This window comes from Diceros bicornis, chromosome 4 (assembly GCF_020826845.1).
Source record: "Diceros bicornis minor isolate mBicDic1 chromosome 4, mDicBic1.mat.cur, whole genome shotgun sequence".
NCBI classification, from domain to species: domain Eukaryota; kingdom Metazoa; phylum Chordata; class Mammalia; order Perissodactyla; family Rhinocerotidae; genus Diceros; species Diceros bicornis.
In genome coordinates, this window is record NC_080743.1 from 46,381,188 (window position 1) to 46,400,531 (window position 19,344).

The window sequence follows — 19,344 nt, forward strand, 5'->3', positions numbered from 1 at the left end:
GGCTCTCACCTGGTGCCCGCTGCCCTGCAGTCCGGCAGCCGGGACCTTCCTCCTCAGTGGCCCCGGCCCCGCCGCGAGGCCGGGGGCGAGGCGGCGGGCCCCGCAGGCCGCATCTTCCCCCCGAGGCGGAGACGCCGGCGGGGCCGTTACCATGGAGACCACGGAGGCCGCCCCAGCCTCGGGGGCAGCCGGCCGCCCAGAGGAGGGCAGTCTGTTGTCACAGACCCGGCGCCCTCGAAGTCCAACCTACAGGGTCACCTACTGACCCTAAAAAAAGCAAAGAATGAACTGGGAAAGGAGGAGTATAAAAAGTGAAGGAGGTCTTCGCTAGGCCGCCACTCGCCACGGCAACGGCAAAAGGCTTTGTGCTTGGCTGGAAAAGTGCGGCGCAAGGGCCCCAAGTTCCGGGGGGCTGCTGCTTCGGGGCGGCGGGCGCACGTCCCCTCTGGGCCGAGCAGGGCCGTGACTCAGCCGGCCGAGACCCGAGAAACAGCAGCGCCGCACACCACAGTGCAGTCCGGCCTCGGCTTCCGCTTTCCGGGTTTTGCTTCGAAGATGGCTCCGCCCCCGTTCTCCGCCTGCCTGCCGAGCCTCAGCGATCAAGGCCAGAGCAGCTCTCCCAGATCACCCTTCAGGTCACTTCCTCAAAAATGATTTTCCCAGCCATCGACCTAAAGGAGGTCGGTCCTGATACTCTAATAGTTACCAGTTCATTTCTTTGTTAACACTTATCTTTGGGTTTTGTAGCTTTCTTTGTGCTTCATTACCTACTATCGGTCTTCCCCAATGGGCTGTGGGATCCATGAGCTCAAAGACTGGGGCCTGGCAGGAGCTTGGCACATAGGTTCTCAATCTTTGCTGAATGAACGAATTTCATAATCTACGCTGCTCTGGGACGAAGGGCCTGGGAGGCTGCGGCTTAGTCATTCTCTTCCTCTCCTGTCCCTCAGCAGCTCTGGGACTTAAGCTTTCTGGATGATGAAGGGTAATGGAAGAAGCGGGCCCAAGCTTGGGGCAATGCAAGGGCATTTTCCCCAAATTAGGGTAGGAGAAGGTGGCAGCGGGGAAAAGCTGTTTGTAGGTTAAGAATTGAAGCAGGCTGATAGAGGTCAGGAGAAAGGAATGGTTGCGCCCTAAAATTAATATTTAAAGATACGTTAATAAGGTTTCAAACCGCTATTCACCTCTAAAACTTTTTTTGGCCATTGATGGAACACTGACCCCTAATGGACATTCCCACCTCACGCGAAGCAGTGTTCTTGCTTGCTCAGCATGTAGCATTTGGGTCGGGTAAAGCTAATAACAATGGGTAGACTAGCTACCACTTCAGAAAGCCTAAGTTCTAATGTTATCAGAAAAGCCATTCTTAATGTTTTACAGACATTTCTCATCTGTTAAATCGGCGTAAGGTGGAAGTTGTAACTCCCACAGAACTAACTTAAAATTTCACCCAGGCTTGATTTATTTTTATTGCACACATTGGTGGTGGTTTCCTTTCTGCTTTTGCTCCTTCTTTTCCTTTCCTTAGAGCTAAACATTACAACTCTGCAGGGTTTCAAGGCAAATGGCCAATTTAAAAAAAAAACTGGATAAATGACAAATGAAAAAGTCATTTTTTTGTATATCTAAATATTTGCCTTAAGACTTAAATTACATTAAAAGCAAAAACATTTTACTTCATTGTTTAGCACACAAAGAGGCTTTTTGGGAAGTTCGTGAGAGAACAGAATCAGGTTATTCTCATTAGGGTATAGTACTAAGTAGCAAATCATTTTTCAGGAGCCTCTTCACAAACTTTTCAGTGCTTAAGGCTGCCACTGAACAAAGCATGGCTTTGAACCCAGAACTACATTCAAATCCCTGCTCCCACTAATGAAGAATGTGATCTTAGGCAATTTATTCAAACTAACTAGCCTGTTTTCTCACCTGTATTATGGAAATTGTATTGTTACCTTCCTATGCTGTGAGGATTAAATGAGATACCCTCATATAAAGTGCCTGGGCCACAGCAATTACTCAAAAAACATTAGTTCTCTTTCTTTTCAGAATCAAGGGCTACAAGTGCTTAGGGCAGGTGCCTCAACTAAGAGCAGTTCACACCAATAAAAACTGATAAGGAAAAAATTCCATTGCGTTGTGTGATTTAATACATCAATGACATATGAAAAGTCTACACACCACCTTCATTAACTAACACCGCATGCATGTACTTTCAAAAATATAGACATCACCAGAACAAAGATTTAAGATTGTCCTCTTATAAGCAGATATAAACCAATTTAAGCAGCAGGAGGCATAACTGCCACAAATGCCAAGCGTTGTTTTTCTTCTTCCCCAAAACTAGCTGCATCTCAATATGGATGGAATTTTCCTCAGATATCTATGACCTTCCTCTAGGAAAGAAAAGTCACAAGATTTTCTATTAGACAATAATAATGGACATAGAAGGAAGGGATTAATACTTCAAAAACAGGTTCCAAGTAGCTAGAATTCACATGTGCTATTCATTTTGTCATGAAACATCAGTAAAGGACAAATCAGACTTTGTTTATTAAAAAAATACTTTACAGGAAAAAAAAAACCTCTATGCATTCCATTGTCCTATTTTACAAAGAAATAGCTTAACAATTTAACACACCTAGACAGCTACAAAAAAGCACTGTGTTAAAAGGATTATTATTCACACAAATTTAGATTTAAGACTATTCATTAAAAACCTTTTTAAAACACTCGTTAATGTCAATAAACAAACTAAGGCCACACAACGCAAATAGTCCGCCAGGCAAATTATACATTTCATCTATATGCAAAGACCTCTTAGATAAATTAAAGCCACAGGAAAAAACGTCTTAGCTGCCAATTAAAATGGAGTTTAGTCACAGAAAACACTATTACATGAAAATTTACAACACGTGATAGAAGTAGTACATAAGTTATTTCTTTAGAGAGAATTAAAAAGTGCTATATTAAAGAGACAGTGGTCTCAACTACATGCACAAGTGGATCCTAAAAAATGTATGAAGAAAATGGAAGGCCATAATATTTATGGAGAGATACTTGCTTTTAAAGCAACAAACTTTCAGGATGAGGATAGGTCCCTTATGTGCTAAAGAAAAACATCTGTCTTGTACATTTCCTCTACTTTACTCTATGACCAATAAATACAGCTACAATCTGTTTAAAAAAAATAAAACTTAGCAGAAATATGAACCTCTGGCATGTACTAATGAAAGGTTCTTTTATTAAAACCTGTAGCAATGATAAAACAGATTAGAAAGACACAAACTCAATTATCCTAAAGGAATAAATTTTTAATGGCAAATACAGATGAAAATATAATGGGCTAATATTAATGATCAAGAATATATTCACTAATGGTTTTCTTGAATTTTGGAGTCTGTTCCTAAATTAGCTTTAATTCTAGACAATATAGAAAGAAAGGCAATAAGCAGAAGGTTTTCTAGTCATTAAGTGTGAACTTTATGCCTATTAAGACTGATGCAAGATGATGCAAGACATCTTTTCCTAATGTTTAGCAAAGAATTTTATTTAATAAGCTCCTTTTTCCCCCTACAAGAGCTCGTAATTATCAGTCAACTGATATTTCAACTGTCTCTAAGGGGAAAGGGCACCTTTCAAAAGTCTTTAATTAAAAATAATAAGGTACCAGTGAAACAAATTCTAAGTACTGAATAAGCAAATTAAAAGTACAATTAAGCCTAGGAATTCATTTTTAAAGAGTTAAAACTTTGGAGGGAGAAACCAATATGCAGGTTTTTATTATTATTGCTTTATGAATTTTGAATATCTCTTTGAATCATAATCCTACTCTTAGCATATCTTTGTAATTACAGAATGACTTCTGAGGCAGGGGGAAGACTTTTATCCTTATTAATACCATAATATCATTCTAGTTACTAAGTTAGGAATATTCATTTATTGGGTCCTTTCCATAAGCACATTTTAAAAATATCCCTCTGCTCCACAAAATACTAAAACTTATAGCCACATTCTGCAAGTAATCTCAAAGAGTTGGCACAACGGATAATATACCAAAAGGGAAGATCAGCTTAAATTTCAGTTACAACTTCACTGCCATCACTACTTTACAAATCAGAAGACGCCAGATTGCTCCATGCCTTACTCCACCAAACCAAATAATTTAATGATTTAGAAAAGTTGCAATCGTTTGTATCACTAAACTAGGATACAACCTTGAAAGCAGTAAGAAACTCAAAACTTGCGCTTTTATATTCATCAGTCTTTAAAGCATGCTATTAAAATCTAATACTCACATAGGACATTCAGAGTTTCCAGATACATTACTAGCTAAATGTCTCTCTCTCCATCCTATTGCAATTCTAACATACAATGAATTTATTAGTACATGATTTTAAACATTTTTATACTCTCTTAATGTGTTTATATTGGAGGTGAGGGTAGAATGTTTTATAAAAGGAAAATGGGGATTTGCTGTTGATTGTAGGTCTTTGCAGATCCGCTGGTTCCTGAGTGATTATACACAGTGCTGGCTGTCAGGAGACAGTCTCCTTGTTTATTAGCAATGACCAGCTTAGATGACAGATGGCATCTGCTGGATGGCAAGTGGGAGATGGGGAAATCGGATCTTGGAAGACAAGAAAAATAAAAACAAAAAAAGTTTTTGCTTTAACAACCTTGTTCTTCATGATTATTTTAAAAAGCAAATGTTGCCTGAGAAGAATTTTACTTTGCACAGCCTAGTAAAGCTCTATGAAATTCTTCTGGACAGAAAAACAAAAACAAGAAATAACCCAAACCCATATACTTTGTGATTAACACCAACCCCCACCCCCCAAATAAAACACCCTCAAAGGCAGGTCTCTTAAAAACTAGTCTTGGTAAACTAGAATTTACTCTAGAATTTATACCCAAGATTTTAAAACACCCCTGCAATAATCACATTACTTTTTATACCATTCTAATTACCTTATTTACAAAGATAACTAAAACCAACATCACTTCCAATTCATAAATGGTTTACATTGAAATGTTTCTCTATTTGTCTTCATCCTTTGTAACAGAGAATACATACATATACATATATATAAGGAATAATACAGATCCTAACTAATCACTGCAGTATTTGCTGATGGTTACTTTTCTATCAGTTTACACAGTGACCTCTATACTTTGCTAATATGCATTTTAACTACACAACAATATTGCACAAAGTAATATTTATATAAGATTTAACTTATTTCAGAATATTTTAGAGAAAATTCATATTTGATATTTCAAAAGATGCAGCTAAGTTTTCATGGTGACAGACATAATAAAGCTGCATCTTTTTTTTGCCTATGTTAATGTAAGTATTCCAAATCTCACCCTCCAGGAAAAAAATCTCCAAATTGCACTATAACCAGGTAGATACAAGAATCTGGTCTTAGGTGTGGGGAGTACTCTTCCTTTAATAAACAAAAGGCCTACTGTATTATTAACTAAGAGAAAGTGAAATGTGTATCACATTAACATTCTAAAATAATAGAAAGTTAAGACTACAGTAGCTATATGAACGGTGCCTGCTTGGAAAAAAAATTTAAATACTCAGGCACTAAGCATTAGGCTACTAGAAACTCTAGGATGAAGTCTAGTGCCATATTCTTTATTAGACAGTAGCTACACAGAGTAATAGTAAATAAACTTAGGTATTCACCAGTTAAAACTGTGAATTGAAGTGTCTTAACAGATCTTTATCATGAAGAGGTTGATGCCAAGGTGACAAAAATAGCTCTTCCTAAGTTTCATGCACAAAATATGGCAGCCTCATCAGAAAAACAGATATCATTCACTAAGTTTGATACTCATGATCAGTTTAGGAAGCAAAAGTATCCACACAAAATGTGAGGATGCTAGGAAGTAGAATCAACAGAGTATCATGTCAACATTATCTCTTTTACCCAAAATATCTTCCATAGTTATCATGTATTCTAGAAGAGATTAATGAACCATGGATAATGAATGACCAAGGACTATTCATCTTTAGATAGTTTTAATTGAAATATCCACTGGGCTTTAAATAACAGATACAAAAAAGACAGTTTGGATCAGAAAGTGCTGTGCTTTCTCTTCTGTTAAGAAACCAGAGAGCCACTGAATTTTCCTTAGAAACTACCTGTTCTCTATGCGTGGAACTAAATAAATTACTTGCCCATGTATAAGATGCAGAAACTATGCCATTTTTACTGCAGAAACTGAGTCTGTGCCATAAAGACAGAAGTACTAAACCAAAAATCTGATCTTGTATTATAAAAACAGCAAATATGGCAAGAGACAAGGCAAGATAAAATTAAGGGAAGTGAATAATTTACCAAATAAGAATCTGTTATTCCAGAGAATTCTCATTTCGATTTGAAGAAGAGATTGAATTGTTACCTCACACCTTAAAACAGAAAGTAGCAGCAGACCCACTATTACATACTGTACTAACGGGATAAGATACAACTCTTAACTTTGCATAATCTGTGTAAAAAAGATATGCTTGACATTTGTGGAATGTCATTTCTCTTTATAGAATTATAGGCAAGATTTCTCCAATAAAACTTAACTTAAGCCAGTTATAAAACTATAACTTCACATCAAAATTTAAAAAAGTTAAAAAATGTGTTTGAATATGTACATATCACACAGGAGTGCTTGAATGTTCCTGTAGATTGTGTTGCTGGTCAGAGTCCAGTCTACTTTCCACCTTTAAAATTGGAATAGGCTGAGTCATCTGATCTTGCTGTAGATTAAGTTCTGATGAAGGTGGGAAGGACGATGAAGCAGTTGTCAAAAGCTGCATCTCTGTGCATGTTTCTTCAGATTCAGTTTTTATCCTCACAGACTGGGAGTCAACTTCTAATTCTCGCTTTCCAGTTAAATCACAGTCCATGTTAGAACTACTTTCTGTGTTTTGAGTGGCTTCCACAACAGGGTGGTACTGTTTAAGCCTTATATGCCAGGCTAAGCTGCACACTGCTGACACTGTTTTGAACTGATGAATGACATTTCTAGGGATGAAGTAGATATCATTGTCGCATAGCTGAATTCTAGCATAACGAATGCCTTCCCGCCTCATTTGGTTTAGTTTAGCTTCATCCACCCACTGTACACACTGAAGAGAGGAAAAAAGTTGCATGAGACTTTAAAATATGTAATAATTTAGTCAAAAAAAATATATAATTAGCACAGGAAAACAGTAGGGCCAAATTAAAGCTATGCAATACTAAATGATATACAACTTTCTAATATTTCCTGTAATGCTTGAGAAACATTTTTCCTCATATTTTACTACCTCTCTAGTAACAAAGTACAGTTTAAATCAGGATGACCTAGGGAATCATTCAAATAAGTATTTCAAAGTGCAGCTAAATACCAATATTCTTTGCCACACGAGGGCAACATTTATCTGCTCCTTCAGTGTCTTTCAGCCTTTGCAGGTGAGGGCACACAGTGCAATGAAGTTAATAACTAAGACTGCTTATGGCCAGAACTAAGCAGCCTGGGCCCTCTGACAATCCCAGGCCCACCTGGCATCCCCAAGATTGAAAGGGATCTTAAGCATTCTGCTTGGGAAGCTGTGTTTTAATGATTTTCAACACCCTCTTCACACAGCCTTTAATAGTAATAAAATTAAATTCACTATCCCATGTACCCAACTTTAAGATAAAATGCAAAATAAAATTTGAACAGACACTTACTTCCAATATCTCACTCCAGGGGCAATAAAAAAGCAAGAGTTATTACCTGGGAAACTGGAGGTTCATGAAGGTCTAACTGAAGTCTCTGTACAACATCAGTAAAATCCTCAGCATGAAAACAAATCACATCTTTGGTTATGCGAGGTTGGTCACTCCTAAGATTAACAAAACTGAGTTTTAGAAACAAGCATCTCATAATGGAAAATGATGTCAAATTTCAGTTTTCCCGTTCCTGGAAATGCTACTACTAACATAGAAAGAGATGCTTATTAGCTCCTAAGGACAAAGTATACATTTGCTTCTTTAACCAACTTTAAAAAAATAAAACAGCATTAAAGCTGTTTTAAAAAAAATAAAAATTAGATTAGTTACAAAACTAAAACAATGACTAAAAACAAATAATTTTATTCTAAACTAGTTGCATGTGCATCCTCTCACCACTTTGCCCCACCATCTCCATGCCACCCTGTAATGTCATCATCAGGGTGGAATGAAGTGGACAGAACACGTCAGCTACACAAATATCACACCTACCAGTTTTCAAAGTACAAAGGGGAAAAAAAGCTGAATGATTTTTAACTTGAAATATTTACTGTCAAGCTATGACTGAACTATACTAAAAAAAGATCAAACTCTACAGTCATTGTGAAGGCTCTGAAGTCATAAATATGAAAAACAAAGTAAAATGCAGTTTTTAAATAAGCTACACTCTATGTCCTGAGCTTTGTTAAAACTGGGCCCCAAGTGAGTGTAAAAGGGTGCAGCCATTACGGAAAACAGTAGAGCAGTTCCTCCAAAAATTAAAAATAGAATTACCATATGATCCAGCAATTCCACTTCTGGGTATATACGCAAAAGACTGAAAGCAGGGACATGAAGAGAGATTTGTTCATAGCAGCCAAAAAGTGGAAGCAACCCAAGTGTCCACTGATGGATGAACGGATAAACAAAATATAGTATATACATAATGGAACTCTATTTAGCCTTAGAAACGAAGGAAATTATAACAGATGATATGGATGAACCTTGAGGATATTATGCTAACTGAAATAAGCCAGTCACAAAAAAGACAACTACTGTATGATTCCATTCATACAAGGTATTTAAAGTAGTCAAATTCATAGAAACAGAAAGTAGAATGACGGTTACCAGGAGCTGAGGGGAGAGGAAAAACAGAGTTATTGTTCAATGGGTATAGAGTTATAGTTTTGCAAGATGAAAAAGTTCTGGAGATCTGTTTCACAACATGTGAATATACGTAACACTAATGAACTATACACTTAAACATGGTTAAGATCTTAATTTTTAATGTTATATGTATTTTACCACGATTTAAAAAAAAATTGGTCCCCAGCTTTTTAAATTGAGTCCACATTTTCTTAGTCAACATTAACCAACCTTGCAGTTGACTTCATTAACTTACCATTCACCAAACTGTACAGCTTTCAAAACCCCAACAGCAGCCGTACTCTGCCAATCAAACCCCTGACCTACATGATCTGCATGAGCTCTTGTCCTATCTTCAAAGAGGACTTCACGGGGTTCACTGGTCCGAGGTAGGTACTGGAGATTTTTAATTTCATTCATTGATCTAGAGTTGATTTGGTTGTGAAGTAAAGGGGGAAAAACAATTATTAATAGCAATAAGGGGAAGTCTGCTAAAATACCAAGTTTTAAACAAGATGAGGGCTGAGAAGGGTTCAGTGATTTTGATCATTAGCATTTAACATACTATATTGTAATATTTAATGTGATTACCACCTTCTCTCAGTATGTCATGATGACATAGAAACTATATCTTTGATTTGGCTCAAATGTAGTGTTTGAATACATAAAATTCAGTTGTCTAAGCAAGAGAAAATACAATTCAAAGTTCAAGGCTGTATGTTTCTTTACCCTGAGTCATTTTTAACTCTCAAAACATTTTTAACTCATAGAACATTCTACTAGACTTGATTCAAGATGGCAAACTGAGCAGGTACATTATCTCCTTCCACATTAAAAATAAAGTAAAAGGCTTCAAACTAATATGGTAGGGGTAGGGGCGAGTTGATGGGGGAATGGATGGGAGTATAGATGAAACACAATTGGCTGTGAGTTGATAACTGATGATATTGAATACATTTTTTTATGTGCTCAAAAATTTCTAAATATAATAATCTAAAGGTGAAAGTAAAGGAATGAATAAGAAACAACAAATGAAATGAATTAGTGAATGAACAATATCAACAAACTTCTGGAAGACAGAAAATAATTAAAAGTGTCTTGGACTAATAAAAGAGAGCAGAGAAAGCCACAGGCCTAGAATACACAAGAAGGTAACGGCAGCTAAAAAGGCACCAGGCATACTCAACAGACCATAGAGAAGCCTAAGAGTCAAAAAAAATTGCCAGGTATAATGATGATAATGGACAGAAATGAAGTAAGGCTGAGAAAGGGGAAATTAAAGTGAAATTCTACAAATAAACCAGTCACCTACCACCCTGATCGATAGAAATGTGAATAGTCAGGCATACCCCCATGGAGAAGACTATGGATGACCCATCCAGCATCCATCCCTCATCTTTATTTCCCTGACAGAAAACTCTGATTTTCATTAGATATCTGCTCATTCACAAGCTCCAGAGGTAAGTCCTGACAAATTGTGTTCAATTCATTCCCCTTGCTAGTGACTGATTTAGGAACAGGTATGAACAGATTCTGGCTAGCAGTAAGAGACAAAATCTGCTAAGGAGACTACTGGGAAGTTTCCAAGCTCCTAAGAAAGAAGTAAAAGAAAAGACAGTCTCTTCTCTTAGATATAACCAGATCCAGATGTGATGCCTAGAACTCCTACAGCCACCCAGCAACCATAAAAGAAGCCATTTGTGAGTACAAAGCCTCGGCAAAGAGAATGACAGGGCACAGAAAAGGAAAAGATCTGGTTCCTTGATGACAGCACTGAGTACCTAGAGCCAGCCTCTCTGGACTTCTTGATATATAGAGTAACATTTTATTTTATGAACCAGTTTGGATCAAGATTTTTGCTGCTTGTGGCCAAAATCATCCTGATAAACTTTCAGCCAAAAAAACCCTGCATGTACTTCTCTAAAAACATTGTACTTACCATATGAATAGAACTAACATAATCCTCTGGCATTTGGACATATCCTTTAATGTCCAGTCCCATGCCTGTTAACTCTAAAGTGAAACCTGACAAGCCTCACTGAAATATAAACAGAATGCCCAGTTGGCCCAATGCTTTATTCCCAGACGTGAATGGGTCAACCAAGAATCACAAAATATGTGAAGACAGCCTATAGCAGCCTGACAAACACCAAAATAACCAATGCTGAAATTTCAGAATTCAAAAGAAAGGTCAGAAGACAAAAGTCAAGTAAATGTCCCAAAATCAAAAGCAAAAAGGTAAGTAACAGGAAATATGAAGCTAATCAAACTGGGAGATCTATTATTCAATCAACAGTAGTTTCAGAAGGAAACAACAGAGAAAAATGAAGAAATTACCAAAGCAATTTAGCAAGAAAAATTCCCAGAAATGAAAAGAGACATGAATCTTTAAGGGACCTACCAAACAACAAAAACGATTAAAAAATAAGAATAAGAATGAAAGACCCAAACAAAGACATATCATTGTGAAATTAAGTATTCAGAAAGAAAAAGAAAATAGGTTACCTACAAAAGAACAAAAATTACAGTGGCATTAAGACTTCTCATAAACAATATTAGACACTAGAAGACACTGGGGCATTGCTAAAAATTCTAAGGGAAAATACGTCCTCTGGACTCCACCTAAAGTACCAATCACATTTAACGACAGAAAAAGAAATTTTCAGACATATAATGACTCAGAATACCTTTCTTTTCTTAGAATATTACTTGACAATGTGCTCAAGCAAGAGAAGGAAATAAACCTATGAAGAAGACAACCATAGGTTAATGCAGAAATGCATAAAACGGGAAGTCCCGGGTCGATAACTGTGAAATAAGCTTTTCACACTGAAGTAAGACAACACAAAGCACCAAAAGATTTCCAAGTAAAAATGTGATGTTAGAGCAGATATTATGATTAAAAATCTGGATTCTTGAGAATATGATAAAAGCACAGAATGCAAGGTAACTGACCAACACTCTCCAAAAAAAAAAAGGCTATTTAAAAAAGCTATAGGCCAAAGTCATAAGTCATAGAAGAGAAAGGCAGTGTGATTCTAGAAAAAAATAATGTATCTTAAGCAATAAAAAGAAAATATTAGGGATATGGTCAAGAAAAGTGTATGTCCCCCCTCAAAAAAGGGCAATCAGAGACTGCAGGGAAAACAGAACAATTTAAAAAAAAAAATCAGCACAATCCAAATATGTAACAAATTAAAATGTGGCATGATTTTCAGTATCTAGGTGAAATACAGGAAAGAAAGATCCTTTTGTATATTATTCCTTTGAATGATAACAAAACATTGGAACCTTAGAATACAAATTTTTAGCCTACTAGTTGGGTCTGCAGTAAACTTATCTACCCATAATATTTTAAATGCCATTTTTTGGCTCTCAAATTTTAGAATACACCTACTGACAAGGCATATAAAAACATAATTATGCTTTTAAAGCAGAATATGAATTAACCTCAACAACATATAAGCAACAGCTGACAAAAAGTAGAAGGGGGTAGGAAGAAGGTAAAGTAGGGGTCATTTAACTATTTAGAGAATAGGTAAAGGGAAGAAATCTCTATCTATCATAACAAGAAATTGACAAATTTCCTGTCAAAGCCTTAAAACAAAACAAAACAAAAAAGGCATTAAAAACAGAAACGGTTTTTTGCCTCTAGTAAAAGGTGCTTGCCTCTGGAGGGAAAGGTGGCCAGGATTTGTCATTATAAACCCTACTGTACTACTTGATTTTTTGAAACCCCTGTCCATGTATTTCTTTAACTCTAGAATTCATAAATTCAAAGATCATCTTCATTAACAGTGCCCTTGATAACTAGATAGCTTCTCACATTGATGCCACCATTTTTCAGCAACAGGGCATTCTCATTAACACAAAAAGATGACATTAGTGTTTAAGTTCTAATTTATTCACCCTAAATCAAAGTGCTTTTGAATGCCTCACTTAATAATATTTAATCTCAACAGAAATAAAATTTGATAGCACCTCAGACTGGTGGAGAAATAATATATTATTAAATAAATGATGTTGGTAGAGCTGCCTAACTACTTGGAAAAAATGTTAAATCTCTCCCTCTATACTGAAATCAACACCAGGTAGATAAAATATGTAAATACTGAAATCACAGAAATACATGGAGAAAATGTAGGTGAATATTTTATAATACTGAATAAGGGAAGGCCTTTCTAAGCCTACCACTAAGAGAGAAACCTCAGAGGAAAAGATAGATAGATCTGACAACATACAAACAAAAATTTCTGTGAGTAAAGGGGAAAAAACTGAAAAAAACTGTGAGTAAAGAAAAAACTGAAGCTAAAAGAAAAAAATGAGAAAAACTTGCAACATAAGAAATAAAGTTAATAGTTATAATACACAGGGAATTTTTACAAGTGAAAAACACCTCAACAGAAATATGGGTAAAGGAAATTAAAAGGGAATCACAAAAGAAGAAATACAAATCCCTCAAAGAAAAGCAAAATAAAATGAGACATTTTTGTCCAATCAGATCAATAAAGTAAGAAAGAATGTTAGTGGAGGGTGTGGGGAAGAGGTACTGTCTTACTATATGGGTGGAAGTATAAACTGGTACATTTCTGGAAGTCAATGAGAAATGTATACATACTTTGAACCTTCCAGAATTTCTACTGAGAAAATAAACACACATATGCACAAAGGTATATATCTACCTACCTACCAACCAACTAATCATTCAGCCAGCCAGCCAACCATCCACAGTCAGTCATATGTACATGTTTAACAACTGGATTTGAGGGGAGATGGCTGATTTGTAGCTGATTTGCTGATTTCTCTAGTATAAATACTTGCAACATGGCCAATTTGAAGCTACTAATGTGACCTCACTCAACGTGGAACTGGGAGGCAAGTAATAGCCATGTAAGCTGGTACAAACTGGCTCCAACACACTACTGTCATGTTTGTCAAAATACTCTTTATAATGAAAAACTGAAAACAATTTACACTAATAAAGAACTGGTTAAATACATCTTGATATAACCATACAGTGAAAACTACATAGTTATTTAGAAATAATGATATGGCTGCATCTTAATATAACACACAAACCTAAAGAAAAAAACCCAAGTTTTAAAGGAAACATCTTGTAAAGAATGAGTTCATTTGTGTACACAGAAAATTTATGAGTATATATGGACTAAAAGTCGAAAGATTAATATGCCTAAATGGGTGGGACTATGGGTATTTTTAGCCTTCTTTTACTTTTTTCTATTATCTGATTTTTTTTTAAGTTTATAATAATCAGGAAACAAACAATGGTCATTTCCTTTTTGGAAATATTATAGAACAAAGAGTGTATACGGTACTTAAGAATTTAGAATTCCAAGATTCATCATTATAATGTATGAATAGTGCTGTGGTCTAGCAATGTGCAGAAGTTTCAGTTTACTGCCAGGTTTTACTATGCCACCACTTTGCAGTGATATATAGTTTTTACAAAGTATTTTCATGCATTATCTCAAGTACCTAAGGTTATTCCATACTTAGCTCTACTATCACTCTCCTATGAGTTTTTTTTTTTTTAAGAAATTTATTTTATTATTTTTTTAAATGTTATTTATTTTTTTCCCCCAAAGCTCCAGTAGATAGTTGTATGTCATAGCTGCACATCCTTCTAGTTGCTGTATGTGGGACACGGCCTCAGCACGGCCGGACAAGCGGTGCGTCGGTGCGCGCCCGGGATCCAAACCCGGGCCGCCAGCAGCGGAGTGCGCACACTTAACCGCTAAGCCGCGGGGCTGGCCCTCTCCTATGAGTTTTAGGGTAAATTCTAGATCACTCCATTAAGACTCATTCTGGATACTTATTTTGAGTTGCTATTTCCATAGTCTAAGCAAATATAAATCATTTTCAGTCTAATTAAATGAGACTTTTCATACTACTTGAATAAGTTAATATTCATTTGTTTTAAGTGTCTGAAACACAAAATATGTTAGCCAAATATGAATTACTATAGAATACATTATTGGTTTCATTCAGCAAATGCTGATCACCTGCTATGTGTCATGAAGACACAGAAGAATAAAACACAGTCCCTGTCCTCAAGGAGCTCAAAATTTAGTAAAAAACAAACATGTAAACAGATCATTAATGAACAGAATGTGTGAGCACCGAGAAGGGAACAATTAATTGTCTAAAGGAACAAAGAAAAGCTTCACAAAGGAAGTGACATCTAAGTTAAGTTTTGCCAATTCATTAAGAGTTTGTCAGGTAGAGAGGAAATGGGGGAGGGGATGCCATTCCAAGTAAGAAGAAGACTGAAATAGCACAGAGCTGTGAAAGATCATGGCTTGGAAACTGAGTTCAGTGTGCTGGAGGAAACTAGAAGCAGATACATCTAGAAGAGGTACTGTTGGAGCCATATTATGAAAGATCCTTGTAAGATCACATAAAAGAGTTTGAACTTTTATCTTGCAGGCAGTTAGGACCTAGGTTTTAAGAAAAGAAGTAAAAATTAAATTTGTTTTTTAAGAGGATGCCTCACTCTGATGACTGTGTAATGAGTGGACTGGATTGAGGAAGTGACCACTAGAAGATTTACTTAAGACAGCTATTCAAATAATCTAGACAAATGGTTTTCAAACTGTGCTCAGGTCTCTAACATTTTTATAAGCAATCAACTAAAAAAAGTGCTTTTACTTATTTGAGAAAAAGAAATGTTTACCGTCGTCTTTTGAAGGGTGACTTTGGCATATCTGCTGTAGGGATCATCTGCTCTCCTGGCCTTACCCACATGATAGGCCCATCATCACTCTGGGATCTACACTGGAGTCGGAGGCTGGAAAGTGTACCCCAGGGCAAAGTCATCTAGAAGTCAGACGAATGAGTCACATAAAAGAAAAATTTTTTAGACTATTTACAAGTTAACGTCCCGACCCACCCAAAAGAAGGCCTAGGAAGCTTATTTTGTGTGTGTATATGAAGAAATAAATGCTATATCAGATAGCAGTTTATATGTAAAAAAGAATAATTGAAGTATTTTGCATCAATAATTTTCTAAACATTTCTATTCAAAACATTGGATAAAATTTAATTTTAATAGACAAGATTAGCTTAATACTTTTTAATGGAGTGTGTCCACTCAACTAATGCTCAGAACTTTAACAATCTGAATTAACACTCACTTTCAGAAATGGTGATTCTTCTAACATATCAAGGAACTCTGGGAAATAATCACCAACTTCTTCATCTACTGCTCCAACAAGACTTATCTGCCGCATAGGACCTGCCCGATAGGTGCCACAGCAATACGTCCTGTTGACCTGAGATAAAACGAAAGAGAGGGGAGAAAGGACTGAAGTACACCATAACATAATTAAAGAATTGGAATAGGTATTGTTTCCAATGTTGCTATTTCTTCTACATACTAAGAACTCAGTGGTCACTACTTTGGACAAAGTCAACAGTTACAGAAAGGCACCCTAGCACTCTGACAAATACATTGATATGATATGTGTCACAAACAGAAATTTCAAGAAGCAAGTTAGTCCATGGTCCCAATATCTCAAAGAAATATTGGAGACATTAAGATATACTTAAACTTCTCTGAGAATGATGATTTTTGAACTTTATAATAAACACTTTACAGTGGTCTTTATTTAGAAAAAAAAAATCAGTAAAGTAAATAAACAGTGAAATTGGCAGGGCAGGGGGAAAAAAAAAAGACCACGGTTAGATTAATCTTCCATATTCATTTTGCACTCCCTAGCCTGAAAGCCTTCACATTAGGCCAGATACCAGGCTGACTGTTATCAAACCCAATCTCCCATTACTTCCACGTAAGACCCTCCACCTTAGGCAGGCTGATCTTTCTCTCTACCCAACTTATGCCAAACTTATTTCTACCTGCAATGATTTTTTTTTAATCTGCCCCACTTGGAAAGTCCTCTTTTCTGTCAACCCAAATCTTATCTATTTTTCAAAGATTTGTTTAAGACTTCTTTCCTTCTGGACGCCTTACTGATCACCTTTCACGATCTTTCCCTTTTCCAAAGTCTAATGTTCCTTGTAAGCACATAGACATTTTATCAACTCTCTAGTGAATTTAGAGCATATTCTATACAAATGTGTAGCCCAGAGAATCCTAGCATTCAAATGGAATCTACCAATTGATTCGATACAATGTGATATTTTTCATCTAGTCGTTTCATGTATGTTCTTATACTCCTACCTCCAATGTAGAATGAATGTTATCTCAAGCATACAGACAGATCCTATGCATATAGATGACTAGACTGAAAACTCTGGATTCTAACCAGGATTTCCACCTCAAATCAGTAACCTTGCATTTTCTACCTTAATTAAGATGCACATTAAATTGAAAAGCCTAACATATAGTTGTACCTTTATAAGGTGGGTCTCTATTAAACATTCAAAAAACTTTTTTTAAGAACCAATTATTACTGTTTTAAATACCACCTATTTTGCCTCAATAGAAAGCATCAATGACAACCTAGTATTTCTTGCACAGTACTACTAGTTCTTTAGCAGCATTTTCAGAATCAAGCACTATTTTTTTCCATAGACAATTTAACATCACCCCTACACATACACACACAAACAGAAAAAAAAAGGTCTTAGATCTTGTTCTCAAATAACAGGGATTTCCTAATTCCTTACAAATCTTTCCCCCAAGATCACCTTAGTTGATCCTTAAGCAGCAACTGTCCAGGCCAGAATTACCTTGATATACTTGTATGAGTTACCTCCCATTTGTTTGTATGATCATGCTATAAAAAAACCAGGGGAAGCAGACTGGGAAAGAGGATGATCATGGAATATACAGATAAGGAAGGGGAAGTAAGGGAGCTTTTTCAAGCATTATTCTAACCTTTCTAAGCCAAGCACCCTAAAACAACTAAGCAGATTTAACCTTCAGTACCAGTTCTAGGAATCGTATGCTTTCAGGGGTAATAAGAAATATTAGTCTCCCCCAAACCACGCCCCCCCACTATTTCCAATTATCAGAAATTCCTTTACCAAGAAAGGTTTCAGACTATACAGGATAGTGGCATTTTATGTGAGAAACGTCCTAAAGACCTATCATAATTTAAAGCTCACATAACCCAAAACCACTCCTGAAGAAGTACATTGCCATGTGGCAGTTTTCTATTTACGTGGCCTGCTAGCTTCGAGATTATGCAACTCTTAATGCATTATTAATTTGAAGGAATTCATATTAGTTTAAATTTTGCACACAAAGTGAGACAATATTTTTATATCACAGTACTCTGTTTACCTAATTTAAATAGCACTAAATTCAACAGCACTGAACTTGAAGACAACTTAAAAATGCAAACACCTAGGACAATGAATACATGACATGAATAAATATAAAGCATCCTTTCCTATTTGGAAAGAGAAAGGAAGTAAACCTGAAAATGAGGAATTGTTGAATTTATGTTTGCTGGGGTCAGAAATGAAGTAATCAGCCATTAAACTCTGGCCAAAAAAACCCCAAAAGGAGCAGTAGTAAAGCTGATTAACAGTGTCTATCACTTGTGTAAAAAATTTAATAAATGCTAATGTTTGTGATGCATTTAAATAATTAACAGCACAAGTTAGAAGATGGACAGCATTTATGACCATAAATTCAACATGTACCAACTATGTGACACTAATGCCAAACAAGCAAACTACTGATTAACCCCCAATATCTACTCTACTCTCCTTTTTAGTAACAGAACTTTCTGGGCATATAGCCAATGAGCTACACTCCTTGGCAGCTAAGTGAGGCCTGTGACTAAGTTCTGACAAATGAGACGTAAGCATAAGTTACATATGTAATTTCCAGAGCATGCCTTTCTAAGTAAGCAGCTTGCTCTCCACTTCTTTTTTCTCTCTTTTGAGGGCCAGGTTCAACTATACGCATGACAACACCGAAGAGAATGGCAAAACTTAAAGATAGAAGGAAAGTAGAATCCTGGGTGATATCACGGAACAGAGCAGCTTACCCCTGGGCTTGTTACTTGAGAGAGAAACTTGTACTTTTTTCTAGCCACTGTACGTGAAATCTTTTTGTTATGGTGTTCAGCTTATATCTTGTACACTTTGTACTAGGGGAGATAATACTCTGCACTGCACAATTGACATCTGGAGTATTATCTTCTACTCTGGGCTACGAAAAAGTCTATAACTGGAGCACATCCAAAAGAGACCAATTAAGATGATTAGTGACTTAAAAACCATACAAACGGGAGGAAGAATGAAGAAATTAAAAGTATTTCAAAAGTATTTAACTTGAAAAGATTAAAGTGGAGACACAACAATTCAAATACTTGGAGGCTTATCACAGAAGAGTCGACTTACATAACCTTAAATAAAGAACAGGAATTACAAGAAAGCCGTTATCATTCATTTAATAAAAGTTTACTCTATAGTATATGCCAGGCACTGTCCGAAACACAGATACTGCAAATCAGACCCA

General features: G+C 36.3%; 2 protein-coding genes across 5 annotated transcripts in view; both read right to left on the minus strand.

The window, feature by feature from the left end:
* PHTF1 (putative homeodomain transcription factor 1) overlaps positions 1 to 500 on the minus strand; it is a 50,194-nt gene extending 49,694 nt beyond the window's left edge. For both annotated transcript variants that reach the window (XM_058538829.1, XM_058538831.1), the window contains exon 1: positions 10 to 500. The gene's annotated coding sequence lies outside the window, so the exon portion shown is untranslated. The remainder of the gene's footprint in view (positions 1 to 9) is intronic.
* A 2,026-nt stretch (positions 501 to 2,526) lies between these two features.
* RSBN1 (round spermatid basic protein 1) overlaps positions 2,527 to 19,344 on the minus strand; it is a 51,142-nt gene continuing 34,324 nt past the window's right edge. For 2 of the 3 annotated variants that reach the window (XM_058538828.1, XM_058538826.1), the window contains 5 exons: positions 16,043 to 16,180; positions 15,583 to 15,725; positions 9,145 to 9,312; positions 7,768 to 7,876; positions 2,527 to 7,135 (listed from right to left, as the gene is read on the minus strand). In XM_058538828.1, the coding sequence (XP_058394811.1) occupies positions 6,662 to 7,135; positions 7,768 to 7,876; positions 9,145 to 9,312; positions 15,583 to 15,725; positions 16,043 to 16,180 (1,032 nt within the window). In that variant the 3' untranslated portion in view covers positions 2,527 to 6,661. The remainder of the gene's footprint in view (positions 7,136 to 7,767; positions 7,877 to 9,144; positions 9,313 to 15,582; positions 15,726 to 16,042; positions 16,181 to 19,344) is intronic. The other variant, XM_058538827.1, reaches the window with a different exon arrangement.